Source organism: Ursus americanus, chromosome 10 (assembly GCF_024610735.1).
Source record: "Ursus americanus isolate L20-20 chromosome 10, mUrsAme1.1.p, whole genome shotgun sequence".
In the NCBI taxonomy this organism is placed as follows: domain Eukaryota; kingdom Metazoa; phylum Chordata; class Mammalia; order Carnivora; family Ursidae; genus Ursus; species Ursus americanus.
This window is the reverse complement of record NC_142136.1, coordinates 11,234,397-11,252,500: the sequence shown is the minus strand read 5'-3', so window position 1 is coordinate 11,252,500 and position 18,104 is coordinate 11,234,397. Positions and strand designations below refer to the sequence as shown.

Sequence of the window (18,104 nt, the reverse complement as noted above, 5' to 3'; positions counted from 1 at the left end):
GTAGCAAGGAAAAACTTCCCAATCCTAAATATTTAAGTGAAATATTTATATATTCCTATTTTAATTAATTAATCATATGTAAACATATGCTGTGAATTACTATATTTATAGATGAAATGTACATGAAAATTTATTTTGTTGCCCTTTTGAATTAACTTTCAATTATTCTTTTGTAACAATTGCCTTTTATTGGGAAATTTTCTGGCCTCTTTGTAGCAACATTATCCATAATGTCTAGTATGTAAGACTGCTATTTGTAGGTTAGTATACATCAATAATTTGTAGTGTATTATTTCAGTTTGCCACACTAGAACATAAAGTATTTCCTTATATGCATTCAGGAAGATTAGCTGAACCAAGTGTTTTCCAGCATTGTATGGTTGCATTCAACAATTTGCCTTAACGATTTCATGGCTAGCTTGTTTTTTCCCCTTTATCACTGATCATTTAAACTGTTTTCCAAAATATGACTCACATTTCACCTGACTCATGAACATCATTGTAGCACCCTGTCTCAGAAGGCAGGAGGGAAGAAATCCCTAAAAACAAAAGAAAAGAAAAGAAAAGAAAAGAAAAGAAAAGAAAAGAAAAGAAAAGAAAAGAAAGGAAAAACAAAGAAAAGTTGAAAACTGCCCAGAGAGATAATATGTGAGTAAGCGCTCCGAGAGAAAACTTTGAGACCTACTGGACCATGCAGGAGGGGCAGAGTGCATGTGGGGGAGCTGCTTCAAGCCTCATGATCAGCGCATTTACACCACTGACCCCAAATTCTTCCAGCCTGCCCCACAATTCTGAGATATAATCAAAGCATATCCCTTAGATGCGACTAGATTCATACAATGACTGAATTCTAAACTCCACTGCACCATTTTATTCCATATTGTACTTAGAAGCACTTACAACCCCTGAAATTAATCAACAGTGTCCTCTTCGGATTTTCAGGTCTTCCCCACCTACATACATTAGCATGCTGAATCTCCACCTTGGTAGATTCAGTTACATCTAGGACAAATGTTATTAATCTTTATTTTCACATAGAAATATGGAAGTTGCTAATGAATACATCTTGGATGACTTGTTGCATTTTTATTTGCTCCTCTGGAGTTGTAGATTTTTGTATTGTATGTCTTTAATCCTGAGACCATTTACTAAGAAATCCTCATCCTAATGCAAATAATCCAATTAATTTGATTTAAAAATTCTTTCCTTCTCTCCTGTGGTTTTATGTTTATTGTTTGAGAGTCTCTTAAAACAAAAACAAATTTTGGAAAAAGAGAAGTAATTTACAGTACGATCAAAATGAGTTAATTCAAAGTTTCTCTAGAAATTAGATGAACTATGATTCGAACATTATGACTATATTAATATATAGTCATATATATTAGTTTGTAACTATATTAATGTAATCCATTAAGGAAAGCAAATCTGTACAACATACTTGGACAATATTAAATGCCTTTCAAAAGGGGTAAATTTAGGCTGCATTTTTAGGACTGCCAGTTTGCTTTCAGCCAAACTGTGTTAAGAGTTGGAGCTTTCTGTTACTGAAATATACCACGCTGCTTCTCTCTAAATTGTGCATTTCTATGAGATTTGGTTCTGTTCTGCTCTTTTACAGGCCGTGTGTGAAGAGGCACTAAACACCGGACCTCAAGTGGGTCTTTTTCTAGATGCAGTCGTTTTTGGAGGAGAAGACTTTCGAGCCAGCATAGGTATCAAACACATTCCTCTTTTTCAGTCTGTGTGTGCGTGTATCTGTGTGTGTGTGTGTGTGTATTTTTTGCCCCTTCATGAATGGACATTTACATCACAATATATATTTGCCAACCATGACAATGGTTTTTCAGCTGAATGGGCAATGGTTTCTGATAATTTAGGGCATCTCAGAGCTGTCCTGCTTCCAGAACAGTATATTATTACTTCTCTTCGTTTATAAAATAATAAAAAGCCTGTTGCAACCTCAGATATGTTTGGGAATATATGACATCTACTTTGTTCATAGTGAGTATAATATGTGAACAACCTCTCCGTTGCTTAAGTATTTTGTTTTCGCATCAGTCTGAGGGCTATCTAGGTGTCTAACACAAATTAAGGCAGTTTCACATTTGTTTTAATGAATCATTTTCTACGTTAAATGTTGTATCCAAATATTATTTTAAACAGATCTTAAATTCCTCCTAAAATACATTTCAGAACTCTTATTAAATATTTATTGAGATAGTATGCTTGTTTCCACTGATCTTCCCCATCCCTTGGGCACTCTGCCTCCAGTCTTACTAGTGACTCTGGGCACACCTAGAAAAGAGGCCAAGGCCACAAAGCATTTGCAGAACCACAGCCCCAGTGGCCTGAAGCTTGGAGCTCTCCCTGAGCAGTATCACGATCCAAATACAAACAGTGACACCCCACACACACCCGCCCCTAGGGGGAAAGAAAAGGAACTTATTTTAATACCAGTCTTTCCAAGAGACTTTTGTGTTTCCGACAGTTCAGTGGACACTTTCTGCTTCTTTCAAAATGAGTGCCCTTCCGTTTCCCCAAGTTCTTCATCCAAACCCTAGAGCTGCGCTATTTGGCTCAGAACCTTAGTTATGGCAGGGCATTGCAACCACAGCACACGAATTTCTGTGCTCAGTGAGAGAAGTTAACCATTTCCTTGCACAGCTGCTTGGCCACCTTTTGTGGTGCTGTCTTTAGACTGATATTTTCCAAGCAGTGGCAAGAAGGAAAATATATACCAGAACTAATTTGTGACCTATTAAGTCATTTGTGATTGTATCTCCTGAGATGCAGGAGGGGCCTTTTCTTGATCCACACACAAGTAATGACACTGAAAGATGCCTTTCAAGATGAATAGACACATATGAGATTTAACTCTGCCTCCACATATCCCTCTCTTCTTTTATATTAGAATCATCATTTTGCTGGGGAGCAATTCCCAGGACGATGTCTTTACAAACCGAGTTTTTACCATAGGCGGCTGGGTTTGGTTTCCAGAGTTCATGTCTCCCTTTTCTGGCCATATTCCATTTCAGGTGCAACAAGTAGTAAAGAAACCCAAGATATTCTGTACGCCCGACAGAAGATTATTGTTACAGCGAAGGCCTTTGGTCTGCAGGCCATAGATCTGGTGTACATCGACTTTCGAGATAGAGAGGGGCTCCTCAGGCAGTCAAGGGAAGGAGCTGCGATGGGATTTACCGGTATGATTCTTGATGATATCTTAGAAAGCTGTAGCTAAATTAGCAAACATTCCAGAAAAGTAGAAATATAACCAGAAATTAGTGTTTCTAAATGTAGCCACATATCTGATATACTTATTCCACTATTTGAAATGTGAAAAAGCCATCTAGGGCAAGAACCTGCTGAACAAAGTGTTGGATTTTCCTTTGGCTGTGCAACTCAAACAATGAAGCCCTCATTTTATTTCCTCTTTACATTAGTTACCATTTTTTTTCTGTCTTCCTACGTATTTTGCTTTTGCTGACCCTAGAGGAGGGATGAAGCTATTATAGAAGTGTTTTTGAGTGAATTGCCATAAGAATTTGGGTTGATGGGGAGAAGGAAAAATGTCCTCGAACATTCAAAATATTCATTCATTTCTGAAAAAAAACTTTGGTGATATCTTCTTCAATTTTTTTTTTTAACTCATAACTAGTTTTTTATTCTTCTGCCACTTCAAGCCCCTTATTTCTCTCCCACCTCCCAGTAAGTGTCTATGCACCTGGCGACACCTACGGGCTTTGGCTGGCACTAAGATCAGCGGGTCCCCCGCAGTCGGGTCCTAGAGCGCAGGCAGATATCTGTTGATTGGTGTATCTGATCACTCAGATCCCCAGGAGTCCGGGGAGCAACCGAAAATTGTGTTTTTGCAACATAAATCCATTTTTTTCAAAACCACAATAGGATTCTAAAAACACATGTCCACAGTTGTGTGCACTTGCACGCTCACACATGCACGCAACCATGGATAAGAAACACCATAAGCTCTTTTATTCTTATTTATTCTTCTGCTGCAAGTTCTAAGAATATCATGATCAGAAATGAACTCAAATAATAGGAAAAGAGACAAACATCCTTGCTATCTCTTTTGTAAACATTTTTGAAATGTGTCCAGTTAGGGATTAGTGAAAGAAATATTTCATAAAGTGACCTTAAATGTAAAACATATCTTAATGGATGGTGGTTTAACCCCAAATAAAATAAAACAACTTAGGAAATAATTTTAGTGTTATATTAGACTTAAATAAAGTCTGACATTTGTTTTTGTGTTTTTAACATGAAGAGTTAAAACAAAATGTGATTCCCCCCAAATCTGTTTAATAAATAAATGAGTAAATAAATGTGATCTCTTACAGAGAAATATTTTCCAGTCATATGAACTATCAATAAATGAATCCTCCCTACATTTAATAGTGACTAAAAATGAAAGAGTCCCTCTCTCCTGACCCTGAGGTTGTCCTTGTCCCTGTGGCCTGTTACACCTGCCTCTTTCCAGTGACCAGTTAGGACATAGCCCAAATGGAAAAGTTAGAGAAACACTCCATGAAATCTATCTAATAGACCTCAATGTTGTTGGTCTAAAATGTGTGGCATTGGCTGCCAAGCAGCCAGATGTTGCTGTGAAATGGGCACTAATTCAATAAAAAAAAAAAAAATTGAAAACACTGAATTGATGCTGGCCTGTATCACCATCACTCAGTATAACCTGGGTGTCCTCAGCTACCTCTGGGGTAAATGTTTGCTCCAGAACTTATAAAGGAGTTTGAGAATTTCTCCAAGAAACAGGGCTGAATTAAATTGGTCCCTAATTCAATCGCAGAAGACAAGTTACTTCAAATCAGATTTAAATTTCTAGACTGTGCCCAACTCAGCATGAGGAGCTTATGGGCTTGGCACTATTGTTTCTCAACAACAGGGAGTATTAAATCACACACACACAAAAATGGAAGCAGGGGGAGAATGGGGAGGCACAGAGGGTACAGTGCCCATTATATATTCAAGTGAACAAGTCAGTAAAGTAGGGAGCTACACTTCATAGCCATTTTGCAATTTTTAGAAAGAAGATCTTTGTTGTCCCAATTATATTTCTACATACCAGTAAAAGGTAATTAGTCTGATAATAAGATACGAAATTATTTGTAGTATTTTGAAACAATAAGGGTTTTGATTATTTTAGACCCATTCGTGATCTGTTTGTCCTAATTATTTGTCATTTAATTGCCATAACTTGGGCTTTGCACAAGCAGGGAGGAAAGCAAGGAAGGAAGGAGAAATATACACCCTCTCGGAAGCAGGTGGTTGAAAGTTTTAAAATCTAATGAAAGTATCGTGTTACCCATAACACTGATGAGCAACTCTCAGCCTGTGCTATAAGGATTTTCTCTACTTTTAAAAATTACACATTTTTTAATGAGTTGTAGTTTTTTAAAAGTTAGACATGCATCAAACGGTGTGTTATGGTTTCTCTTCCGCAGTCATTATTTCATGGGGCCACAGTCCATGTGGATTGATTTTAAATCAATGCATTGGCCATACAAGTGACTATTAACACTAGGAATTATTTTTATAAAAAGAAACCAAAACTAAATCTTGGAATAAAGCTTCAACAGCTGACTTGGTCATCACAGTTACTGCAGTCCTGCATGCTGAGAAGAAAGATGATAAATAGGAAGCACTGTAGGTTTTCTTCTTTTTTGCAGTCTTTTGTAGAAGACAAAAATGACACCATCATACAGTCACCTAAAAGACTTGACAGGTATTGATTTAAAGCACGATATATCAAGTGGTACTGTAAAAAGGATTTCATGGTCATAAATTTTAATGTCTTCCAATTTTGTACCCTCAGTAACTTGCCAATAACAGCTCTTCTGTATAAAATATTTGCTTCACTCCCTCTTGGCATTAAAGTCTGATGTTCCGTTGTGGGGGTATACAAGAATCAACAAAAGATAACTTCATACATGGATGTTCATAAATTTCTAAAACTTAACACATATCCTAAAATTAGCCTCAGTCCCAAAATATAGGTACTTGCAGGCCATCAGTGGTTTCCCAGTGTTTCTAGATTATGTTTTGCTCCTCAAGTCATAGTATCTGTACCAAGAAGTTCCCGTGAAATCTGGCTTTTTACACATCTGTGTAAATTATGTACATAAATTATAAAATTCAGGACTAACAATTAGTACAAATGACTACCAGAACTGACGTCCTTTATTAATAATATTGTAACAACTATTAGATGACTTAAATATAATTGCAATAGCTACTATTGAAAAAAGCTCTCATTTGTCATCACTGATATTGTTTGTTCCCTGAAATTATTCCTCAATTTTAGTATATGTGCTGCTGAAGTGAGCATGATTCCTCGAATAATTTAAAGCATCTTTATTTGTATAGGGTTTTAATGTGTTATTAGTATGCTGACAGATTAGAATGAAATAATAGCAAGGTGAAGGTGTTCTAATTATGCTACTGTAAGGAAAGATATTGCTATATTTATTCACTTAAGCTCTTTTCCATGAAATACTAAAAAAATTGTTTTTACAAATACTGTTTTTTTTTTTTCCTATTCAATAGAATAATGACAGTAACAGGAATTGATCTTTTTTAAACATCAGGGGTATAATTTGTGCTGGCTAAATGTTAAAACAACTATTTCAAAAGCAAAGCAAATTGATATATGGACGAATATATTTAGGAGAGCAAATTATCATTAAGTGCACATTCATTTTTAAAGAACCAAATATGTCATATAATTTTATCATGTAATAAAATAAATCTCATTGTTATAACATTAAATTATGTTGTATTTTATTAATGACCTGATTCAATTTTACACTTTCCCGATTTTTAAGTTGTTTCTTTTAAAGACTGCACAATGTCGTAGAAGCCTGTGAGTCTTATGTTTGTATAATGTTTTTCCTTAGGATCCTTAAACTGAAAAGAAGCAGAAATCTTTTTTAAGCTATTACTACAGAGATAAACTTTCTTCTGCAGTATCTAAATGTCTATATACGAGGGAAATATTCAGTCTTCATTCTATAAGAAAAAAGAGAAAACCTGGTTATGTTTTTGGGTAGAGAAACTTTCAGTAACTTTTTTATTTAAACATTTTGAAATGGAGTAATAACCTAGAGACCACTGTGTTCAAATCTGCCTTCTATTTCACTGTACTGTGTAAAGTTTTTTTATTGAAATACAATTTTCTATTAGTGGTTAGAAATGACACACTATATTCGTCTAAAAGAAAGGAAATTAAATATATTATATTGTAAGCCACTATTTGATATTAATATAGTTGTAAAATCTGCTTCTGTAAGATTTATGAAAACCAACAGACCACTTCTAAAAGAAATCGTGGCAGGTGGGATAATGGTACAAAATAAGCAAAAGACAACTTGTAAAATTTATAAGAGTTAACATATAATTTTTGCGTACTTCAACTCAAAATAATCACTCTAATTTGCAGATATTATCCTTTAAAGTTCCAGCCAAAGGATTAGTCAACAAGCTGACTAGTCAACCCACCTGTAACTAAAAATGAGAGATTATCTGCACTAAGGTGGCATTTCTATAGGATCAGAAACACAATTACTCCCATTCTTCTGTGTTTCTTATGTGGTATTCTGGAAAAGCCTGCCAGATTGCAGTTACTTTCTTTTTAAAAAGTTCTAAAATAATTAGTTATTTTACATACAGTCTGTGAAGCATTAGGAGCCTTTCGTGGTTCAGACATTTTGTTTGAACATCTGTTTGTTGTTTTGTTTCCGGTGTTATTAATCTTCTTGTAGGTAAGCAGGTGATACACCCTAACCAAATTGTCGTGGTGCAGGAACAGTTTTCTCCTTCCCCCGAAAAAATTAAGTGGGCTGAAGAACTGATCGCTGCCTTTAAAGAACATCAACAATTAGGAAAGGTAAATGTTTTGTTAATGCCTTGGGTGAAACTGGTGTTTAAAATACTCTGGGGGAAAAATGTAAACTAGATATCTATCCTTTGACATTTCAAAAACATTGCGTTGTAAAGGGGAAAGTTGGGGGGACAGCATTCACCAGGGAGAAATTCGCTTAAGGTAAATTTGCCCTTCCGTGTTTCTGAATAATTCGCTACCTGGCCCTCAAGTCTCTCTATAACTTATTCTTTTCATAAACTATATTGGGAAGCCTTTGAGAAAACAGAAGTCAGTTTAGTTTTTCTCTATAGACTCCGATGCAGCATTCATATGAAAATAATTTTAGATCAAAGTGAGAGCAAGTTGTAATGAAATAAACACAGTTTGATCAAATGGTTCTTGTGGAGAGAGGAAATAAATTTTCAAGTTATTTTAATTTGGGGGCAAAAATGTACAAAAAGCTCCTCCAGTTTAGTCGTTTAAGAGTGGGAGGTTGTGTATATGTTTGTACCAATTTCTGGACCTGAGATTTGGATAGAATGGAGAGCAAATTAACACTGGAGTACGGTTGTTCCTAATTTAGTGCATCATTGAGCCTCGCGTTTCCTGCTCTGTGGGTTTCTGCTATGTAAATATTGCAGTGGTGATGCGCAATCTGTCTCCACTTTGTGCCAGTAACACTTAAATTAGGTGTCGCCTGAAGGAAGATTTTATGCTAGTTGCAGCATTGTCAGTTAATTATCTTAAAGGTTATTTGCAGTAATACCGTTTGCCTCTTTGTAAGAGAATGGGGGGAAAGTTGCATTTATAAATCCATCCTAGAGGTACTATCTAAACTCAGCCTTGTTACCTACATAAGGAGTAAACTTTTAATACCTGCAATGCAAAAGTACTTAGGGAAGAAAGAATGCTGAAACATTACTAAGGTTCTAAATGTTAAACAGCCCCTCACAGGGGTTGGGGGGAAGCAAAACTGGCTTTGGTGGTGAACTGGTGACATCAATGTGAAAAGTATCACTTGCACTTTTCACTGGTAGTAAAAACACCTGAAAATCCCAGGACTTGGGAAGGTGAATAGCTGTATTAAGTGGGTCACTCCCTCCCTGTCATTACAGCTCCGACCTTGCATATTTGCTCACCCTCACACATTCACAGGCTCGTCTTTGCACAAACTGGCACTTAAAATCAAAAGGCAAAATATGTGACATTGGAAACATCCCATTTGGCCTTACACCAATTTCAGGATAAATAGCATTCTTTCATTTCAAATCAGCAGTAGCTATCAGAAAATCACTACAGTTTATAGAAATACGTTTTGAAAATGACATTGTTTTAATGTCCATTTCTATATCTTGACTCCAAAACCCAGCTACTCCATGAATGCACAGAAATATTTACCTAGAGAGAAGAGCCCTGTACTTTTTCATTCACACATGCAAATAACTCCATCCACTCCCCTGTCCAACCTGTGCCTCTGCACACACTACATATTCTCTGCCTCTCTGTGTGTACCTTTTGTCAGCTGATAAATACTTAATAAACTGAGGCAGGGTATGGGCTATCAAAATGGTAGACCAAGCAGAGTTCCAGTCTGGGCCAACGCTGCCTCCTTTAACTGCCTACACTGAGTTTCACATTGAATAACATCAAAGGATGCCACTTAGCATTATAAGCAGCCAGGAGTATGGAAGAGGTTACCCTAAATTTCGGGTAGCCAGCAAACAAAATTCAAACTAGAAACACTCTTTTGCTCGCATTTTAAGTTCTTGAATGAAGAAAAAACACTTTTTCATTGTATCTTAAAAGTGTTCCCAAACAAAATTGTCCCAAAGTGTCCTTGCCTTTTGATGATGGCGACTTAAATTTTAGATTCTGAACTGTTTTTTGGTTTCTTTATTTTTTTAATAAGAAATGCTGTCTTGTTGGGGCATAAGCTTTCACAACAGTGTGACAGGACAGCTTTTCTTAACACAGAACCACAGAAATGAGAGCAGAAGGGAGACTCACCATTAGGTCATTTCCTCCCTGCCCTATTGGTGTAGGTTTGTTTCCTACAGCAAATTCTCCTGGTGCTTTGTCCAGCAAGGTTTAAATGATTCGAGTAATGGGGCTTCCAGTGGGGACATATGGTTATTTTATCCAGTTCGCATGTTTCTTTCACTTTGCCTATAAATTGGCTGGTCACAAAAATTGGGTCTGCAGGTAGGTGACTCTGGGTCTTGAAGGGTCTTGGGGTTTAAATAATGTGTGTTCTGTTTGTAAAGATTTAGTATAAATAGGTTGCTCAATTGTATAAAGTATTGCTTCCAACAAACATCTAATCTGTTTTATTTCGAATGTGAATCGCTGATGAAAACATACACCCTCGGATACTTTGTCCAAAGCACAGGTGACTCTCTCAACGATGGTAAACCGATAGTTTGTGTCCTAGAGAGACAGTTACAAATTTCCCAAAGACCTTTTTTCCCCCTCCGATGAAAATTTCATTCAAGTAATGTTTTTAAGTAGAAACGACCCAAGAAGGCAAAATTATATATTTTTGCTTTACTTCTGCTCCCTTCTTAAGTTATATTCTGCCCTAAGACCAGAGGTGTAGCTGAAGTTCATAGGTAATGCTGGGTCCTTTGTGTTTTCTATAGTGATAATAATTAGTATTGTGGTATAATAATAATAATAACAATAATAGCAATAACAGTATTGTAATAACAGTAATTATTATCAAAAATAAAAGTTGTACCTTTTTTTCTGTTCCTTCTAAATAAAATTTGTGGGAATACTTAGATCACAAAGTAGATAAATTATTGGAGAACTGTCTTTGGTGTCACAGAATTTTTTGTTTCATTTTAATTAGTAGTTATTTCATTTTAATTAGAAGTTATTAAGATAAAATCTGATGCCCCTTAGTCTAATGTCAGGTGAAAAATACTTTACATTAAGAAATAATAATCTGCTCATATAATCTGTCACTGTTTGGCAGATAATGATACTTGTGACTGCTTTGTTTCAGGAAACTATAGATATTTATAGGCAAAAGCATTTTGCCTGGCACAATAGTCCCCACTAATAAGAATTAGGCTATAGATTGACATTAAGGAGCCAAGGTCATCTTCTCTTTATAAAATCTGTTGGAAAAAGCTAACATTTCACATACTCTAACTCCTATTTTAATTCCCATAACTCCTGATGTCAAACTTAGCTGACATCAGTTGTGAGATATATATCCGCAGTATTCATCAAACTTGAGTTTTTCTCCCATTCTTCCAGAAAAATACATTTTGAGATACAAACTGCATGTCTTTAATAATTTTAGCTTCAAATTATTTGATAGAAACTTTAGCCAGGATAAATCACTTTCCATGTGATTTATTTTAAACCTATAGAAGATTTTCTTAAAGGTTAATTTTATTTTTGATGTCATCTTTTCTGTAACAGTGTTGATTCCACTATTTGAAAATTCTCCATTCAGAACTGAATTTAGTATTGCTTCTTAAAAATGTGATTTTTAGAGTTCTTTTTTTATCAACTTAAAATTGTGTACAGTATGAAAATTGGGTAACTGAAATGAAAACATTTCAAGCAAATATTTAGTTAATATTAGTATATATATCAATGGAAACTATAGCTTACATATGAGTTTATATAAATATTTATGCAATATATATATACATTCATGTATTATGATACAGTATATTTTTTCAAGTCTGTTATAAACTCAGTGCTCATTTTTTTCTCTTTTTGTATTCATTTCTTCTTGGGCAAAAATAACAACTAAAGGAAATAATTGATCAGTAATCCCAAGATAGGAATTTAGTATTTCTTTCTATGTGGAGACTCTAACAGAAAATGCAAAAGAATAGCAAAGTATATTACATGAGATAGATTTTAAAGGTAACTTTGCTAGAATATTCCTGATTTCTGCAGTATCTAACTACAAATACAGCTTTGCTTCATTTTCAGTTTTACTCATATCATTATAATTTGGTTTTGGAATGATTTCGTTTAACTTTTTCAATATTTTTCATTTGTTACAAGCTAGCTAAAAACCAAGGAAGGGGAAATGTTCATCTTTAAAATCTAGGTTCAGTTAACAATTATAAAGGTCAAAAACAAGGTCATTACTTGATAAAGCAATATCAATATCAACAATAAATATCACTGAAACATTCTAATTTTACTCATGAGAAAACCATAGAGCAAATTAATAAGTTTACATTAATAAGCAAATCCTCTACTGGAATATAAACTGGGAATTTATATCTTAATAAAGAAAGAGGGGCTTTTTCCCTCATGTAAATCTTTTCATCTAGAGAATTACAAAGAATAATAACCCCCCCTCCAAGTATTGAAAGCAAATTATTTTCATAGGTATCTGATTGCTGCTCATACACCTTTCATTTGTGTTTCCAAATGCAGGGCTTTACAAAAGAAATACTGTTTGGGCCAGATGGCCTTCTAGAAGGCTCCCTGAGAGAACTCAGAAGTCTCTCTAGCCAAAAATATTGTTTCCGCTTATTCAAGTGCCAGAAATCCCACTGCCACTCTTTCACGCAGATCAAATAAACCATCTAAAGATTTGGTTGTTGTCTTTGTCGGCTGAAAGGGTTGATTCCACTAATAGACAACAATGCACCCTCCCACACCCATGTATCCCACCACCCACAGCCTTTCCCCCTTTATTTGTAAGCAGGAATACTAAAATCAGAACCAAGTGATTTCTAGTGAAAATGAAAACTGAAGGGACACAACTCTACTTTTGAGATGGTCGGTTATTACAATTCTCCCTTTATTTCCTTGTTCATTTAATATTTTTAGAACTATATGCCATAATTTTGACTTTAAAAAGTTAAATTCGTTAAAAAAGCTGAGAGTCTGCCAATGAGGACTTCAAGGTTGATCTGATTAGCAAGAAATTGCAGATTTCTAAACATTTAAAGTAAAGCAGTACAATTCTAGGGCTAATATATCCTATTTGACATAATTGTGGTGGCAAATGGTTCAGCACTAGAGGATAAGAAATTGTAGGTTAAATCTGATGTTTTCTAAAGTTGTTTGCTTCGTCCTTAATTTATAATACATTCTTAGGGATATTTTAATCAAAGTATTTCTGTTCTGATTTATATTCTTAGGATTGTTTTTTCTTTTGCTCAATTTCAATTAAAAATATCTTCCTTTTAGTTGGATAAAATCTCAGAAATCTTCCAGTTAAATCCTTTCAGTTTACAGCTTAAGACACTGAGACTCAAGAAGGGTTTAGAAGTTACCTGTGGTCACTCACAGCCAAGGTGGTGATAGAGCCCCTACCGCATTCAGGGCTAACTTTGTAAATAAAGATATGAACAGTTAGCATAAATGTTTCACTTGGATCACAGTGAACCCCACACTAATGACCAAAACTAGATAGAGCTTTAAAACTGCTCAGTCACAAAATGTGAATTTGGTTCAGATTAGTATCTTTTTCTTAGTCATACACATTTTTTTTTCTTGCATGAGCAGAAACTGATGAAGAGGGAAAGAGCACAGAGTTTTATGTGTGCCTTCCCAACCCTCCCTGCTATTATTCCCCACATCGCGCCCTCCTTCTCAATTCTGTCCTGCCCCAGAAAGACTTCTTGGCTCTGATGACTGCAAACCCTGCTCTGTTTTATTAGTCATCATTCGTTCGATCTCTCAGCGTAGATTGGAAATTCTCCGAGCTAGACTGGGAGCCTTTGGCAGAGAGGCCATATCTAGCCCCGAGCTCCGTTTCATCTTGCTCGAAGGACAGGTTCCCCATGTCCTGTGTCTCACTTACACCTGTAGTTGCACAAACACGCCATGGCTTTCAGTCTCTTTCATAGCAAGATCCAAACATGGGCCATGAAAGGGTGGTTTTACTTTTTGGACATCTTCTCTCTTTTTTCCTCGTAGAGTATTTCTCCCTTTTTGTATGTGTGGGTCTGGTTGTGTGTTTCTCTGTATGGCTTTTACTGTTCTTCCTCGTTTTCCTTTCCATGAGTTTTTACTTGTTTCCTCTTTATCTTCCTTTCCCCCACGTCATCTCCACACCTCACCACCATCCGTTGCCTTCTCTCATTTAGCCGATTATAAGAAGTTCAGAGCGTTCTTTGAATTTTTTGTCGTACTTATTAAAGAATTTTGTAATTCTTTTTATATTAAAAGCAGGCAAATGGAATTTTTATTTTATTAAAAAATATAAATCAGGAGTTTCTATATTTTTTTTTTCCATTTTAGGTTAGTGCACCTGAAGGAAAAGAAAGTAGGGAAATTTCTCACCACTACCCTAGAGAGTAAAGAATTCTGTCTACTGAATCATACCTCCCTGCAGCATCTTGGACAGAAATAGGTATACTATATGCATTTAGTAAATACTGTTTGGCTAACTGGTTTCTAAATTTCTGACAGTGCCAAAAAGAAATTACTCGCTCTACTTTTAACAGTTTATAACATATTGACCTTTTGTTACCTTCTAGAATAATTGAAAAAATATTTTCACCAATTATTTTATCATTGTTCATTAGTTACATTTTAATAAATTTTTAAAATTTAAAGTGACTTTGAGCTAATGTTAGTTCATTTAGATGTGTCTTCCAAAGAAAGAATAAGCCGATGGTGTATAAAAGAGAAGATGTTTAACATTATTGCTCTTAGCTGCAAACTGCTTTTAAAATGACTTACATTCTCTGCTTTTTTCATAGGCAATACCAGCTTAAATTTGACATGAAATATTCTAAATTAAATAAAAATGTTTACACATTTAACTCAGTGTTAAAAATATTTTCAAATAAGATTTCTGGTTTAAAAAAAAACGGAGTGGAAGGTGATAGCTGCAGAACTCTATATAATTCCTAAAAATCAACCAATTATACACTTAACAATGGGCAAATTTTATGGTATGCAAATTATACCTCAGTAAAGCTATTAAAAAAAAACAGAAAATTAAGTACAACATCTAATGTGCTAGCAAATGTGGAAACTCCTTTAAATTACAATATGCTTATATATCCAATTGTCTCACCTCGGTAGGTAGCTTTCTACGTGGCCTACTTTTTCCCAATTCCCTTATCAAAGGATATTTAAAATAAAGATTTGTCTGTTCCTATCTGCTCATTCTGCCTGAATATTTTTCAAAGATAAATCTTGCAGCCTACATTTCGTGGGCTCTGAGAAGAATTTTCAAAACGAAGGCACCTTTGGTCTCCCTATCTGTTTGTGAAGTAAGGATGGCTCTGATCCACTGAGACCCTCCATCTGGGCAAGTAAACAACTCAGGACTGGTCACGTTTAACATAATTGACCCAGACATTCACCTCTGCTCTCCTCCCTACTATCCGGCCACCTCTGTCTTCCCTGCCAAATTCATCTTGCAAGTCTTCCACTGTTTCTTCTGTTCTCCCACTTCCTAAAACTGTTGGTAAAGTCCCCAAATAATCTTACCAGTGGATAACACAAGTGTTTCTATTTTCTGTGCAGAGCTAAAGCTTAAATGATTTCATGCTTCCTTTTTAAAAAGCAAAATGTTAATGAATCCCATTTTACATTCACTCAATTTCCACATCCCAAGGAATTTCCTCCTTTTTATAAATCCATCAGGCCATGTGTCTTTGCTAGTGTCTTTGCTACTTTTCTTTCTCCTGCTCTTTGTTGCTGGAAACGCTGTCCTCTGTTTTACTGCCAGTGTAAGCGATGATCCCGATTTCAGATCACCTGCATTTGATTGCTGTCTCCTCAGCTGATATTCTAAGCTTTTAAATTCTTTTAAATTTATTTGTCTTCAAATACTGATGCTGTGTCAAATTATATATAGCATCTGAATCTAGTTTCTTAAAGGGACAATTCTATCTATGATTTATAGTTTAGAGGGGGCAGGAAGCTTTAGGCATGAGTTGGCCTCTACTGATTGTATCTTCAAGAATGTTGATGTCCCAGGGCATCTGGGTGGCTCAGTCAGTTAAGCGTCTGCCTTCGGTTCAGGTCATGATCCAGGGTCCTAGGATCCAGCCCCACATCGGGCTCCCTGATCAGCTGGGAGCCTGCTTCTCCCTCTGCCTGCCGCTCCCCCGCTTGTGCGCTCACACACGCTCTCTCTCATTCTCTCTCTCTCAAATAAATAAGTCTTTAAAAAAAAATGTTGATACCCCTCAGAACCCTCAAAGCTACTCTGAAATCATAAAATCCTGTTATAATTCAAATACTATGCTTCTCACTGCATCTTTCTATGAGAAATGGAATTAAATCATCTCTGGCTAACACTAGCACTGGCAATAACAGTGATCATGGTGGTGGTGACAGCAGTCAGGTAGAGGTGACAGCACTGGTAGTGATCGTGGCAGCAGTGTCAGGGGACTAGTCACGGTGGTGGTGACAGGAAGGGTAGTGGGGTTAGCAGTTGCAGCTCCCATGGACTGAGAGCCTGTTCTGTGACAGGCCATTGGATACATTATTTTATTTAATTCTCACAACAATTCTGTAAGGGAGGGATTTTCATCCCCATTTTACAGGTGAAGAAACTGAGGCTCAGAAAAATAAAATATTGTTCGCTGTATATCACACACAGCTAGGAAAAAGCAGAGCTTGGATTCAAGGTGTAGCTGACCTCAAAGCCCATATTCCTAACCTCTGCATCAAGGTGCCTTAAATGGGAGAAACCTAGAGAAGCAAGACCCTTTCTATGTATGTATCTGTGTGTACTGTTTGTCTCAGCTGCAACCTACAGAATACCCGTCGGAATGCCCATGCCTATTCCTGTTTGGTGGAAAGTCACAGAGGGGCTGCTTGGACAGGTAATCCTTGGTGTCCTCTTGGGCCACTACTGACTTGGCCAGTGGAACTGCCCTGGACCAGGGCCCTGCCTTTCATATCCCATTCATTGTTCTGTGCTCTGAGTTTTTACAGTCAAAGAGCTACAGGGGAAAAGATGGGAAGGATAAAAAAGGAGCTTCTTCAAGCTTTTTTACCTTCCAGAAATTGGAAAATAAATCTGATAGGTTGCCCAGGATGCAGGATCCCCCACACCCCATACCCTACACCCCTCCTGAGGCCATGTCTGAGGCAGGGGCTGAGGGGCCTTCCCAAACAGTTAAACAGGCTGAGTTGTCACTGCATTCCCCAGTTTGGTACAAAACTAACCCCCATTCAGATATTCCAACTATTACATTCTTAGGAATCATTTAAAAGGCTTCCCCTTTTAAAGGCCATGGAACGTCATCTGTCAGAATTTCAGTGCTAGTAGTAATGACACATCAGCCCAATGTGAATTGTTGACTGTGTTGAATGGCTTCAGTTGAACTTTTAGAAATTCATGTGGAGCTACATTAGCGTTTGGAACTCTCTGGCCATAGCAGTAATTGGCTATTGAATTTTAATTCAAAATATTATTAAAATACCTATCAAATTATCACAACTTAAGTGTTAAAATAAGAAAAATGTGTTCTCTATTTCCCAGTCTTCAGAAATATTCTTTTACACCCTTTTTTTTTTAAGATTTTATTTATTTATTTGACAGAGATAGAGACAGCCAGCGAGAGAGGGAACACAAGCAGGGGGAGTGGGAGAAGAAGAAGCAGGCTCATAGCAGAGGAGCCCGATGTGGGGCTCGATCCCATAACTCCGGGATCACGCCCTGAGCCCAAGGCAGACGCTTAACCGCTGTGCCACCCAGGCGCCCCTCTTTTACTCTTAATGGCAATTTTTTAAAATGTTTATCTATAAAGCAGAGCGTTCCTGATACTGAGAAGCATATACAAGGATCAAACATCATCTCCTTTAGTCCTTCTTACAAGTGCTTTAGGTTTTTTGAGGACTTAAAATGTCATTCACATATTTATTATTGATTTTTTTCTCACTGAAAATATCATTCAGTATTTCTGATATAATAATTATAGTAAAATCTGTCAAGTAGAAACTCAGGATGGAAGCATGTTATATTTCTGTTCCTGAATTCAGTTATTAAAATTACATTTTCAGGGTGCCTGGGTGGCTCAGTCAGTTGAGTGTCCAACTCTTGATTTCAGCTCAGGTGGTGATCTCGGGGTCATGAGATGGAGCCCTGCATTGGGCTCCACGCTCAGCACAGAGTCTGCTTGTCCCTCTCCCTCTGCTCCTTCCCTGCCCCCTGTGCTCACACTCTCTCTCTCTGTCTCTCAAATAAATAAATAAAATCTTAAACAATAAAGTGAAATAAAATTACATTTTCACACATTTGCTTATCTGT

General features: G+C 36.4%; 1 protein-coding gene across 5 annotated transcripts in view; it reads left to right on the top strand.

The window, feature by feature from the left end:
• The window catches only part of CLYBL (citramalyl-CoA lyase), a 249,291-nt gene that overhangs the window by 215,685 nt on the left and 15,502 nt on the right, over positions 1-18,104 (top strand). For all 5 annotated transcript variants that reach the window (XM_045810999.2, XM_045810998.2, XM_045810997.2 and 2 more), the window contains exons 5-7: positions 1,619-1,712; positions 3,036-3,203; positions 7,794-7,918. In XM_045810999.2, the coding sequence (XP_045666955.1) occupies positions 1,619-1,712; positions 3,036-3,203; positions 7,794-7,918 (387 nt within the window). The remainder of the gene's footprint in view (positions 1-1,618; positions 1,713-3,035; positions 3,204-7,793; positions 7,919-18,104) is intronic.